The 15,259-nt window shown below is 38.7% G+C and overlaps 1 protein-coding gene across 1 annotated transcript in view; it reads right to left on the reverse strand.

The window, feature by feature from the left end:
* The window catches only part of CPS1 (carbamoyl-phosphate synthase 1), a 142,436-nt gene that overhangs the window by 23,631 nt on the left and 103,546 nt on the right, over positions 1–15,259 (reverse strand). Inside the window, exons 26-30 of the mRNA XM_082658719.1 lie at positions 14,430–14,624; positions 13,946–14,013; positions 12,209–12,284; positions 6,489–6,566; positions 3,957–4,064 (exon numbers count right to left, since the gene is read on the reverse strand). Coding sequence (XP_082514845.1) covers positions 3,957–4,064; positions 6,489–6,566; positions 12,209–12,284; positions 13,946–14,013; positions 14,430–14,624 — 525 coding nt within the window. The remainder of the gene's footprint in view (positions 1–3,956; positions 4,065–6,488; positions 6,567–12,208; positions 12,285–13,945; positions 14,014–14,429; positions 14,625–15,259) is intronic.

The following is a 15,259-nucleotide window of genomic DNA, read 5'->3' on the forward strand; positions in this document are numbered from 1 at the left end:
TTCTTAGAAAGGTATAACCTTCCAAGACTGAACCAGGAAGAAATAGAAAATATGAACAGACCAATCACAAGCACTGAAATTTAAACTGTGATTAGAAATCTTCCAACAAACAAAAGCCCAGGACCAGATGGATTCACAGGTGAATTCTATCAAGTATTTAGAGCAGAGTTAACACTCATCCTTCTCAAACTCTTCCAAATTATAGCAGAGGGAGGAATACTCCCAAACTCATTTTACCAGGCCACCATCCCTCTGTTACCAAAACCATACAAAGATGTTAAAAAAAAAAAAAAGAAAATGACAGGCCAATAAATGCAAAAATCCTCAACAAAACACTAGCAAACAGAATCCAGCAGCACATTACAAGGATCATACACCATGATCAAGTGGGGTTTAGCCCAGGAATGCAAGGATTCTTCAATATATGCAAATCAATCAATGTGATACATCGTATTAAAAAACTGAAGGAGAAAAACCATATGATAATCTCAATAGATGCAGAAAGAGCTTTTGACAAAATTCAACACCGATTTATGAAAAACACTCCTCAGAAAGTTGGCATAGAGTGAACCTCCCTCAACAAAATAAAGGCCATGTGTGACAAACCCACAGCCAACATCATTCTCAATGGTGAAAAACTGAAACCATTTCCTCTAAGATCAGGAACAAGACAAAGTTGCCCACTCTTACCACTTTTATTCAACATAGTTTTAGAAGTTTTAACCATAGCAATCAGAGAGGAAAAAGAAATAAAAGGAATCCAAATCGGAAAAGAAGAAGTAAAACTGTCACTGTTTGCAAATGACATTATACTATACATAGAGAATCCTAAAGCTGCTACCAGAAAACTACTAGAGCTAATCAACGAATTTGGTAAAGTAGCAGGATCCAAAATTAGTGCACAGAAATCTCTTGCATTCCTATACACGAATGATGAAAAATGTGAAGGAGAAATTAAGGAAACACTCCCATTTACCACTGCAACAAAAAGAATAAAATACCTAGGAATAAACCTACCTAAGGAGACAAAAGACCTGTATGCAGAAAACTATGACACTGATAAAAGAAATTAAAGATGATACAAACAGATGGAGAGATATACCGTGTTCTTGCATTGGAAGAATCAACATTTTGAAAATGACAATACTACCCAAAGCAATCTACAGATTCAATGCAATCCCTGTCAAACTACCAATGGCATTTTTCACAGAACTAGGACAAAAAATTTCACAATTTGTATGGAAGCACAAAAGACCCCGAATAGCCAAAGCAATCTTGAGAAAGAAACACAGTGCTGGAGGAATCAGGCTCCCTGGCTTCAGACTATACTACAAAGCTACAGTAATCAAGATAGTATGGTACTGGCACAAAAACAGAAATATAGATCAATGCGACAGGATAGAAAGCCCAGATATAAACCCACACACCTATGGTCAGCGTATCTTTGATAAAGGAGCAAAGAATACACAACGGAGAAAAGACAGCCTCTTCAATAAGTGGTGCTGGAAAAACTGGGCAGCTACATGTAAAAGAATGAAATTAGAACACTCCCTAACACTATACACAAAAATAAACTCAAAATGTATTAAAGACCTAAATGTGAGGCCAGACACTATAAACTCTTAGGGGAAAACATAGGCAGAACAGTCTATGACATAAATCACAGCAAGATCCTTTTTGACCCACCTCCTAGAGAAATGGAAATAAAAACAAAAATAAACAAGTGGGACCTAATGAAACTTAAAAGCTCTTGTACAGCCAAGGAAACTATAAAAAAGACAAAAAAGACAACACTCAGAATGGGATAAAATATTTGCAAACAAAACAACTGACAAAGGATTAATCTCCAAAATTTACAAGCAGCTCATGTAGCTCAATATTAAAAAAACAAACAACCCAATCCAAACATGGGCAGAAGACCTAAATAGACATTTCTCCAAAGAAGATATACAGATTGCCAACAAGCACATGAAAGAATGCTCAACATCACTAATCATTAGAGAAATGCAAATCAAAACTACAATGAGGTATCACCTCACACCGGTCAGAATGCCCATCATCAAAAATCTACAAATAATAAATGCTCGACAGGGTGTGGAGAAAAGGGAACCCTCTTGCACTGTTGGTGGGAATGTAAATTGACACAGCCACTATGGAGAACAGTATGGAGGTTCCTTAAAAATCTAAAAATAGAACTACCATATGACCCAGAAATCCCACTACTGGGCATATACCCTGAGAAAACCATAATTCAAAAAGGGTCATGTACCACAATGTTCATCGCAGCTCTATTTACAATAACCAGGACATGGAAGCAACCTAAGTGTCCATCGACAGATGAATGTATAAGGAATATGTGGCATATATATACAATGGAATACTACTCAGCTATAAAAAGAAATGAAATTGAGTTATTTGTAGCGAGGTGGATGTGCCTACAGTCTTTCATACAGAGTGGAGTAAGTCAGAAAGATAAAAACAAATACCGTATGCGAACACATATATATGGAATCTTAAAAAAAAAAAAAAATTTTTTTTGAAGAACCTAGGGGCCAGACAGGAATAAAGACGCAGATGTAGAAAATGGACTTGAGGACACGGGGAGGGGGAAGGGTAAGCTGAGACGAAGTGAGATATACACTACCAAATGTAAAATAGATAGCTAGTGGGAAGTAGCTGCATAGCCCAGGGAGATCAGTTCGGTGCTTTGTGACCACCTAGAGGGGTGGGATAGGGAGGGTGGGAGGGAGATGCCAGAGGGAGGTGATATGGGGATATATGTATACGTACAGCTGATTCACTTTGTTATACAGCAGCGACTAACACAACAATGTAAAGCAATTATACTCCAATAAAGATGTTAAAAAAAATGTACACAAATAAACATGTGTTGACTGATTAAAAAAAAAAAAAGATGACAGCCTCAAAGACAACACCTAGCATGCATATTGAGTACTGAGGCAGAGTCATTATTACTGGAAAGGTCTTTAAAGCAGTGGTTCCAAAAGAGGGTTTGAACGAGATATATCATAAGGTACTATTTGAGGTGAGGGTAAGGGCAGACAGTGAAAGCATCGGTTCTAGAAAGTTCTCACATGACTGCTGCATACCTGCTTCTGAGAAACATTGCTTTAGATGCTGCTCACCTGTAAGTGGCCCAAACATTAGAATCATCTGCAGCAGTAGTTATCCAAATGTGGTCCCCAGACCAGCAGCAATAGCACCACATGGGGACTTGATAATGATACAAATTCTGGGGGCCTGCTCAGAACTACAGATTTAGAAACTGGGGAGGAGTCTTGTAACCTGTATTTTAACGAGTCCCCCAGGTGGTTATGTTGCATACAGTTAGAGAACCACTGCGCTAGCATACAACCAAATGGGCTCTGAAGGGCAGTGAAGGAAATTGTCATCTTTAAAATACCCAGCAGACTCAGAGGAGGAAGTTCCCCTCAAAATTAAATTTTACCTGGGGCATGTCCTACTGCTACCTAGTTAACAAAATGTTTTTAATGGGATTCCCTGGTGGCACAGTGGTTAAGAATCCGCCTGCCAATGCAGGGGACACGGGTTTGAGCCCTGGTCCAGTAAGATCCCACACGCCACGGAGCAACTAAGCCCGTGCGCCACAACTACCAAGCCAGCGCTCTAGAGCCCATGCGCCACAACTACTGAAGCCCATGTGCCTAGAGCCTGTGCTCCGCAGCAAGAGAAGCCACCACAATGAGAAGCCCGAGCACTGAAACAAAGAGTAGCCCCCGCTTGCTGCAACTAAAGAAAGCTTGCATACAGCAACGAAGACCCAACACAACCAAAAATAATAAATAAAATAAATAAATTTATAAACAAAAAGAGAAAATGCATAATAAAAAAAAGACCCTTCACAATCCAGCCCCAATTAAAAAAAAATGTTTGAAATCTTTTTCCCCCTTCCACTTTTATTTATAAATGATGACCTTTTCAATGGCTCCTTGGCTGATGGTTTGTGTGGGCAGCATCAGAGTAGCATCTCCTGAGTGGACGCCTGCATCCTCCACGTGTTCAGAGATGGCATGGGAGATGACCTGGCCAAAAGAAGATTTGCAAAAGAAGTGTCAGCTCTTCTTCAATGAATCTGCTGCCTGACCCATCCCCCTAATTCTAACAGATGCCTCCAGCATTGAGCAGTTTCTTTGCTAAGTCTCTGATGAGTGGAGTAGAAAGAGCTGCATATGTAGCGTCACCAAGCCTCCCTGTGCAGTGACAGATCACCTCTAAGGGCAGCTGAGAGTGTCTGAAAGCTTACCTCCCTCTTCCATTGATTAGAATAGTTATTAATACCAGGAAAAGAAGGCAACTAAGCCAACTCATAATGACTTTTAAAAATGGATAGGAAAATAAAGCATTTGGGGGGCACTGGAGATAGCTTTATCTTTTCCTTCCAGGTTAAGTTTTAAACACTGGAAAAGAAAAGATGGGAGAGGTCAATATCTAGCTTAGGTAAATGTCATAACTTAGATGGATCAGAAAGAAAATGTAAGATCTAAAGATCAAGAGCTCTTTATCAGCCCCACACTCTAACCAACTGAGCTAACTGGCTACCTACAAGAGATCTTTAAACTGAAATTTGAGACAGGAAGGAAGCAAGAGGAAAATATTCTTGTCCTCTTTTAGAGGTAAGAAAACCAAGGCAATATAAGAATAAATAACCCAAGTACATGTGACTGCTATGTGACCAAGTCAGGATTTTGAACACTTATCTGTCCGATTGCAAAGTTTACGGTCTCAACCACAATAACCTGAATGTTAACAGTATGTGTGTCTTTGGAAAATGATAAAGCTGAGAGTGGGGGAGAATAATTGGGTGGCTGTAAAAGACTTAAATAAATTACAGTGAAGATTTGTTTATCAGATTTATAGATGATTTAAAGCAGAGTGACATTTGAGTCCCAGTACTCCTGCTGTCACTTATGAGTTCTGTGACCTGGGTGAGATACTTTATCTCCTTAGCCTTGGTTTCTGATAAGATAGGAATAACAATGGTATCTGCCTCACAGAATGTTTGTAAGGATAAAACAGAACACATAAACAGTGCCTGGCATGATATTTAGTGCAGAGTAAGCGCTCAAATTTTTTACACTGTCTAGAAATGGGGAGGCAACACCTCACTGAACTCTGAAAAAAAGTTATATGTCTGAAATACTGGGTCCACTTCTGAGTGTGACTGTTTAAAAGTTATGTGAATAACCTGGAACACTTCCAAAAGAAGGAGTCCAGGATGATAAGCAATGGTCAAGGTCTAAGAGAATCTTAGGGCAGGAGCATATCCTAGCAAAATGGAACCAAGTCAGGCCAACTGAACAGCATTACTTTACCAGCACAATATGTGAAAAAACATAAATATCTGTAGGCCAGTCTTACATTCTCCACTTCCACATTGGTATGATCACATTCCTCTTATTTTATACCTCAGTCTCAAATACATAAATGTTCAAGTGGGAAAGAATATACATATGTTCCATAACTCTGGAGGCCAGCAGGTCAGGGATGAACATTCTAGGGAAGCAGATCTTAGTTCAAGAGAAGGAATATATTAGATGTCCAAGAAGTAAAAGCAAAAACAAAACAAAACAATATATATATGTCATCTTACAACTTTTTATGCTCTGTATAACCAAGAGTTAAACAGAAAGCAAATGACCACTTTCCAGGGTTGCTGTGAAGAAAATTCTCATCCTTGGGGAGTAAGGGGTTGAAATAAATGATATCTAAGGGTGCTTAAACTCTAGATTATAGGATAAGAGGTCATCCTTACTATATATATAGTATTTTTTTGAAACAACCTTGATTTGAACTGTTAATCTGGAAGAGAAAAAAAAAAAAAGACCTAAACAAAGAAACAAAAAAAGCTTTAACATGCTTTATTAGTACAACTTGAAAACTAAAGGAAAGAATTCTTATAATTTCATTTCTCCCTGAAGTTTGAGGCATTCATTGTATTAGTGATACAAGATGTGATATGGTAAGCTAATTTTATGTTATTATCTTTACCCACCCTACTCTGTTTAGTTTTGCTTTTATTAACCCAATAAAAAGGAGAAGGATGGAAAAATCAAGAGAGAAGAAAAACTAGGGATTCAATTAGGAACTTCAGAAAGAAAAGTATTGGATGTTTTTCTAATATCCATTGAAACAAAAAAGGAAACACCAAGACAAAAGAAAATGAGAGAGAAAATCTATTCAAAAAGAACAAGTACAGGATGATAATTTTTAATATCATCAAAGAGAAATTCTAACAGTATGAAAAGCAGAAGATATGATACCCATGACACATCAACTGAATTGTCAGTGAAATGGAACAATTTTTTTGACTGAGCAGACTTGTCCATTATTTTTAGAGACCTGTTTTGTAGAAATCACAAACTCTAATCTGAGTTACGTTTCTAAATTGCCAAGAAAAAAATTCTGATGGGAAGGCAGGAAGAGGGGGTGGGAGATAAAGCACTTACTCTTCCATCTCTGCCAACAGCATCCATTTCCACTTCCCGGGCCCCCTCAATAAATTTTGTCAGCACCACTGGGTGTTCCTGTCACCGAGGAAAACAGAAGGGCAGAAACTTTAGCTGAAATTACATGTATGGGGTCAAGTAAATCGTGTACGTTAAGTCAGTACCATGGCAATACTTGAAAAAAAAAAACCAATGCTCAACATACTACACAAACTCATTAGCCAGTTTGTTTGGTAAGAACACGGTCATTCTCTGCTAACAGTGAGGAAGAGGAAATCTTTCTCCAATTTTCAGTTCTCAGTGAATTGAACATGAGTTTTGAAATTTCAAACATTGACTTCTAGGTGAGTTAGAGAAAAGAGGAGGCTAAGCAGAGGGCAGAATGAGGTTGCTTTTCTGTCTCCAGAGTTATAAATATCTCTCTATTTTATTTATAATTATATATCAGTATTGGTTCAGGTTTTTCCTCTCTTCCTACACTTATCTTTTCTAAGCACTACAATGCCCTCCGTTAGTTCTCTGTATGAGAATTGTGAATGAACTTAGAAGAAGAGCAGCATTTTGTTTCAGTTTTATTAGGCCAAAGATGGAATTATTTACATGGAATTGACATGCTTTAAATCACTTCTAAAGTGTGACATTTGTGACTGCAAAATCAAACATTTTTCTATATAAATCTTAAAATGTTCTCCCTCTCTCAGCTGTTTCAGACCACTTATTATTCTTGATGTTCTTCCCACACTCAGTTCCTTCACGACAGTGCTGCAATGCCCTCCGCAGCTTGATCACTAGGTGCTTTTCCAGACTAAAAGAAGTGGTTGAATGAAGGCCTCCAGGGTTTAGGCATCTCTTCTCCCCTGCCCCAGGCACCAGCAACCGGCACCACTTGCTGTTTTCTTACCAGACCCTGTCTTTACCTGTCTCCATGCCTCTCTTCCACAAATGCACTCCACCTTCTCTCCTCAGCTTCATCTTTCAAATTTCAACCCATGCTTCAAGGCCTAGCTTCAATGCCACCTCCTCCCTGAAGGCTTCTCTGAACATGTCTTTTTGCTCTGAACACTAACTCCTTTTGGTCACTACCTTGGAGTTCATCATCTTATGCATATGTGTTAAATATATCTAAAATACAAGCAAAAATAAACAAATGGGACCTAATTAAATTCAAAAGCTTTTGCACAGCAAAGGAAACCATAAGCAAAACGAAAAGAAAACCTACAGATTGGGAGAAAATATTTGCAAATGATGTTACTGACAAGGGATTAGTCTCCAAAATTTACAAGCTGCTCATGAGGCTTAATATCATCAAAAGAAGCAACCCAATCAAAAAATGGGCAGAAGACCTAAATAGACACTTCTCCAAAGAAGACATACAGATGGCCAAGAGGTACATGGAAAGATGTTCAACATCGCTAATTATTAGAGAAATGAAAATCAAAACTACAATGAGATATCACCTCACACCAGTCAAAATGGCTATCAGCAAAAAATCCACAAACAATAAATACTGCAGAGGGTGTGGAGAGAAAGGAACCTTCCTACACTGTTGGTGGGAATGTAAATTGGTACAGCCACTATGGAGAACAGTATGGAGGTTCCTTAAAAAACTAAAAATAGAGCTACCATATGACCCTGTAATCCCACTCCTGGGCATACATCTGGAGAAAAAGATGGCCCAAAAGGATACACGCACCCCAATGTTCACTGAAGCACTGTTTACAATAGCCAAGACATGGAAGCTACCTAAATGTCTATTGACAGATGAATGGATAAAGAAGATGTGGTATATTTATACAATGGAATATTACTCAGCCATTAAAAAGAATGAAATAATGCCATTTGCAGCAACATGGATGGACCTTGAGACTGTCATACTGACTGAAGTAAGTCAGACAGAGAAAGAGGAATATTGTACGATATGCCTTACATGTGGAATCTAAAAAGAAATTATACAAATGAGCCTATTTACAAAACAGAAACAGACTCACAGAGCGAACTTATGGTTACCAGGGGGGAAGGATGGGGGGAAGGGATAGTCAGGGAGTTTGGGATCAACATGTACACACTGCTGTATTTAAAATGGATAACCAAAAAGGACCTACTGTATAGCACAGGGAACTCTGCTCAATGTTATGTGGCAGCCTGGATGGGTGGGGAGTTTGGGGGAGAATGGATACATCCATATGTATGGCTGAGTCCCATTGCTGTGCACCTGAAACTATCACAACATTGTTAATCGACTATACTCCAATATAAAATAAAAAGTTAAAAAAATGTAATATATCTTATCTCCTTTAACAGAACATTTTAAATAGAAGTGAATTTTGTAAAAAAATTCAAAATAACCAATGTCTCAAGCCATAAATAAGCTTCTCTCTTCTTAAATTTATTATTAAATGAAGAAATTTCCCCCACTTCCTTTTCTTCAAAGTCCTATCGGACATGGAAAATTTTTTTCATCTCTGTTTCTCTTTTTTAAAATATTGGATGTTGACTGTTGGCAGGCCTGGTAGAGCTGTGTTGAGACTTAGGTGGGAATTTTTCCATATATTATAATAACAATATAACTGCAAACAAAGATAAAGTTTAACAGCTGTCTTAGTCTCTCTAGTCCAGCCTAAGACACGGGTTCTTGTTCAAGTGATATATTGAGGGAGTGAGAAAAGCAGGATGGGGCAGCAGGAAAAAACTAGGAAGTTCGTGGTCTCAGTGGGGACTGGATTTGGCCTTACCACAGAGGGAGCTCTGAGTTGCAGCACAGAGTTAGTCCCATCTTAAGGCAAAAGGCAGTCACTGTCCAGCATTTTGAGCGTGGTAGTAAGGTGAGGTATCTTGCCTCCTGGCTGACAGAGGCTCCCATTTGACTGAGAATAGTTATCCTGAGAAGTATAGCTAGGAGGTGTCATCAGCTACCACAGCAGTTAGGGGATGGGTGCCCCCACTGGTAAAGGGATCTAAGGGGGGCAACAACAGCATCCTCCATCCTGGCCAATTGAACACATTTATGAAATAGCCCTTAATATGTTGAGGAAGAAAATTTCTTAATACATTTCAGTCTTTCAGCAACATTATATACATTGTTGGCCCTCTTAAAGCACTTCTTTCCTTAGGTGTCCATGATCACCTTTTCATATTTCTTTCTCAGGCTCCTTTGTGGTTCTTTCTTCCCTGCTCAGCCATTAAATGCCAGTACTCCTTTCATCTCTGTCTTAACTGTTCCTTTTCCTCTATACTATCCCAGGTGATTGCTTCCAATCTCAAAACTTCAATTACAATGATACGCTATTGACTTCCAAATCTATATCTACATCTCTGTCTTTAGCCACGATCTTGATCTACAATTCCAATTCTATGTAACCCTCTGCTTTCAGAACATCTCTACTTGGACTTCTCACAGGCATCTCACATTCAAAAGGTCAAATATTACATATATGATTTCCCCCTCTAAAATTCCTCCCTGAAGTGTTCCTTGTTTCAATAAATGGTACCACTGTCCATCCAGCTGTCTAAGGCAGAAACTCAAGAATCATCTCTTATCCTCTCTCACCCTCCACCTCCATCCATTCACAACCTCAATACACATTCTCAATATTTCTAGAACACATGCACTTCTCTCCATCTTTACTACCATTTACTCTGATCCAAGGCACTGTCATCTCTACCCTGAGCTACACAACAGCCCCTTAACCTCCTTCCATGAATTCAGACTTGTCCCAGATTTTACTCTCTATACTATAGGAGAGTGATCTTTCTTTTTTTAACTTTCAATTGCTCTTTTTTTTTTTAGTTTAAGTATAGTTGATTTACACTATTGTGTTAGTTTCAGGTATGCAGCATAGTGATTCAGTATTCGGAAAATATGACTAAAATCCACCTCAGTATATAACTGACAAGGTTCTCTTTATCTGCTCCTTGTCTTTCTGCTTTTCTACCATCATTATAATCAACACTCCCCACCATGTTTGGCATCCTAGCCATATAAATGAATGTTTTATCAGTTTCTAGAAACTTCATGCTCTTTCTCAGCTTCAGGCCTTTACATATGCTGTTCTTTCTTCCTACTCACACACAATGTAAACCTTTTAACTCTGAATCAACCATTTGGAATCAATTTAAAAGTCCCTTCTTCAAGGACTGGACCCCGATACTTTTACACTCTCCTTCAACATCATGTATTTTCTCTATTGCAATGCTCATCATATTTAATTATAATTATTTGATGTCTGATGTCCCTAGTAAAGAGAGTCCTCTGTGAGACTATCTTTTCATGAATGTAACCCCTGATACTGAGAACAATGTCATTATATAGCAGGTGCTAAATATGAATGGATACATAAATAGATCAATGATTAATGGAGGCTAGTTTTACTCTAGATTCACTGAATTGAGAATCCCAGATTCTGCTGTAGTTTGATGGGGAGACTTGAACCAGAAGTACTCCATTAAGACATCTCTATTATAAAACTTTGGCCCTATAAAGATTCTATCCACCTGCTAGCAGAAAAAAAATATTTTAAAAATATTCTACCAAGTAGAGGCCCTGTAAGATACACTGTCCCAGACAGAGAACACCTGCCTCATCACTCACATGAGACCAGCTGGGTCAGGCTGCTGGTTTCTCAAAAGATGAGTGTGGCAGGACCCCTTGCAGGGAGTGAGATAGAGAAGAGGACAGTATCTCACTCCAGAACACATTAATGAAAACTGGCCCTTTGGAGAGAGTCCCTCCTCAGTTATCTGACTTTCACACAAAAGTGAATTCAAAATCCACTTGGTTTCTTTTTTATACTCTGTCTCTTCTCACTCTTTATCCTTATGCACTCTTTTCACTGACCAAATTTCCTTGGGGAGCAACTGCCACGCAGAAACGAAGCCCAGCTTCATGTGTGCAGGAACAGTCCATGCTCTTTATTCCTCTTTCAAATGCCTCTGATTTCACTCTTTGGCTCCCTCCAAACTCCACTTGCCTAACATCAAACTCTTCTCTATGAGTTGTGTTTTCTCTCTCTCTTTCCTTTTTTTTTTTCTTTTAGCCCTATCTAGCTTTTGAAAGCTTTTAAAAAGAAAACATTACTTTTATCCTCTACAGTACAAGGTCTGCAGATCAATAACCCCACTGGGTAAATCTTAAATGGATTACACTCAGGTAACGCCAAAGGAGAAAGTAAAAGCTGGGGCAGTGGAGAAAGCTGGTTGAGTGAACACAGAATTATAAACATTTTTATTAACTTACAAATGGAATGTACCAAAATGAAAAAAATCAATAGGTGAGTGAGGGGATTTACTATTGAAGTTGCAGGATTGACTAAGGCAAAGAAAGGCTCTCCAGGTGTGAGAATTAAAAATCAGGGAAGCCTTCACTTGTGTGTGATGACAATGCTTGGGCTGCCCTTGAGGCTGGGAATCCCATGGATAACTTGACCAGCATCTAACTCATTAACAGACAAGTTTGTGCTTATGCAGCCTTGCTCTTGGAGACTAAAATCGTATAAATCTCTGTTCTGATCAAATATTCACTGGTCTTCCTCTTCTTCCACTAACCCTAAGGATCCAAATATAATTAAATGCATATGTGTTTTCTCATTTCTATATTTAGGACTATAATGGGTAGAAGAAAAAAGGAAAAACATCATAACATCCTGTGCAAAGAAAAACAACATAAAAACAAGGTAGCAATGAACAGAAAAGGTAAAAGTCACCAGAAGGAAATAGGACACTACCTGAGAGACTCTAGTGGCCTCCTCTAGGAATTTTTTCATCTCATCCTCGGAGAACACCACATTCATGGCAGACCCACTGGGTAAGGAGGGGGAAAAAAAAGAGGTCAGTTTCTTTTACCACTTCAGAAGTAAAGCATGCTAGAATTGATTGCTTCTCAGAACAGTTCCAGGCAACCTCTAGTTCCAGACTAGGCTAAGTAAGAAGGTGTCTCTTTCTACATTGAGACTTTATGTAATCAACAGGACAATCAACCAAAGTAAAAAGTCCCCAAAGTTGGGGACGAGGAAGGGGGGTGGGACATGTGATAATGCCCAAAGAGAACCATGGTAGCTCTTAGCAGTGGCACATCCCCAAGGTCCAGCCTTTCTGATTTATTGTTTTAACTCTCTTCTGGTTCCAGGTAACACTTATACTGTAACAGGATTCATCCCAGGATCTAGCTTTCTAAACTTGTGTCTTCAGAGTTCATTACCCATAGCTGATCTTAACCCACAACTATGCTGTCAAAGCAGGTCATTCTACTATCTCAGCTGGGTTACTAAAGAATCAACTTTTTAGTAACATTTGCAAATATAATGTACGGTATCTGACTGAAATGTATTCAGCTGTGTCCTTTCAAATTCTTGAGAAAGAATACTATCTGAAATCAATTTACTCTGAATTTTGGCATTTTCAGAGTGGGATGGGAGGGGAGGAAAGAAGGAAGACTAAGCAGAAGGGAAGAAATAAGGAAGAAAAATATCACTTTCCACTTCCTTTTAAAAGTAACTTTTTCTTTACCTTTTCTAGCATATTGCAAATTTTATGCTTGAAGAGCTTTCAATTTCGTCATCTATTTAAGACATGAAGGCTAAGGTCCTAAAGACGCTGATAATTCACAGTATAGGGAACTAAAAGAAAGATACGGATCGCAATGATGTGAGGGAGCACAGTAGTCAGAGTGACCCCCCCTTAAGTGCCTGTGTTGTTTAAATTAACGTACATTAACACCTCAGAGAAGCAGTAGTATTGGACTGTGGTTTACACAGAATGTCACTTAAAGAAAAAGGAAAGTTTCCCACCTCACTTGAAATTTTTCATTATTTTAAAGGATCCCATCTCACATTCCATTTACACTTTCAAATTGTGCACAACAAATTACGTTTCTCTTATTATCCCCTGTTCAGTGAAGTAGCTCTTTATATGTGGTAACATCTGAAGAGAGTGACAATTGACGACTTCTCCTTTGATGACAGAACTTAGTTTCAAAGTTTATTATAAAAGACACTGTCCATGAACTCCAACATTGTAATTCATTTATTTAAAAAATCTAATCTCAAAAAAAAAAAAATTCAAACCATAGGCACCATCGGAAGGTGCTGACAACAGTCAAAGATAAGCTGTCATTTCTGGGTATCAGAGAACAGATGCTGGTGAGAGATATCCCAAGTTTGTTTTGTTTTGTTTTTTTAAATTGTCCTCTTCTCTAATGTAAAGCTATCCTCCTCCATTTGGCAAGGAGATGCCCTAAGCCATGCTCCTAAGATGTAGGATTGGAGACACTGTGTTGTCACTCCCTGAAGGAAAAGCATTAGGCTGAAGAACTGTGCACAGGTCTTCACTCTGGCTGTGTTGGTATGGGGATTGTCGATGGATTTACAAATTACTACACATCAAAGCCTAGTGCTGTTAGCATACAGAATGCAGTTCTGTGTCTCCTGACTTTTAAATAATAGTTTTAGAAAACAATATATTACCTCAAAACATAGGAAGGTCTCAACAAGCAGGGGTAGCCCACTGACTTCGCAAATTCCAATGCCTCATTCTAATAGAAACAACAACAACAAAATGCATGAATAGTTTAAAATATTCAATAAAAATGCAGAATGGTATCGTTAGAACAAGTGGTAACCCAACTCCTTTTATTCTTTCTCCCAAAAGACACCACTAAAATGTAAACTGGACACCAAAATACATAAAACTTCTAGTTTCTATTTCTAAGTATCAAGTCTAGTTCAAAAATAGTTTGAACTTCTTTTCATTGTTGGAATCAGTGAGAATACTCCTATCAGTTTATAACCAGCATTTAACTGCAATCATGGAAATTCAGCAACTTTAAAGTAAATTCACTGAGCATAGTGCATTCTCTCTGCCCTGCAGTTAGCATCTGCGGTAGTTAACATTTAGGTTATGACTCTTCAAAATGGAACATTAAAAACAGACTCGTGTTTCTCTCCTTACCAAAGTGTTAACAGCTTTCCATGGTGCCTGAGACACCTTCAGCTCATCCAAGACAGCTGAGAAGATGGAGCGATCCTCAGCCCTGTCGATCTGCAGAGGGCTCGTGCCCATGATCTTGACACCGTTCTTGTACAGGGGGACTGCCAGGTTGTTTGGAATCTGGCCCCCGACTGATATGATACAGCCACCACATGCCTGAAAAATATGTCCTCGATATCAGCCACTGGATAATGAACAACTGTGCTAATACTGCCTCTGTTGCCTTCCTGAGAATGCTGAATGAACATGACTGTGATATTTTCATTATTCCCATCCATGAATATATTGTTATGCCACAAAGAGGTAAACGGATTTAGTCCTGACTTTCCAGGCACTTACCTGCTAAAGTCTTTGTAAGACTCCCATACAACTAACTACACATGATAACCATGTAAGACTCCCATAAAACTACACGTGATTACCGTGCACGACTTCCATACAGCTGCATGTAAACGTGTGACATTTGCATGTGTGGCAATTGAAAGAAAATTAAGTCAATGAACATTTCCATCCTGTACTTTACATTATAATCAACTAATTCTTGAACTACTGTTGTAATTTCTTAAATGGATACAGGTCTCTCCTTTTAACATTCCCCTCTGCTGTTCCTCTCCACCCCAGCACTTCACATTCAGATTAATCATTCAAAAGACTGCTTCACCAAGTTACTCCTATACTCGGAGTTCTCCAAAGGTTTCCTTTGCCTAAAGGATATAGTGTTAACTCGTTACCACTGGGGCCATCAAGACTTTCCAATCTTATCTATGATCACTCCTGTCAGCCCCAGGAAA

Source organism: Grampus griseus (assembly GCF_964374135.1).
Source record: "Grampus griseus genome assembly, chromosome: 7".
NCBI classification, from domain to species: Eukaryota; Metazoa; Chordata; class Mammalia; order Artiodactyla; family Delphinidae; genus Grampus; species Grampus griseus.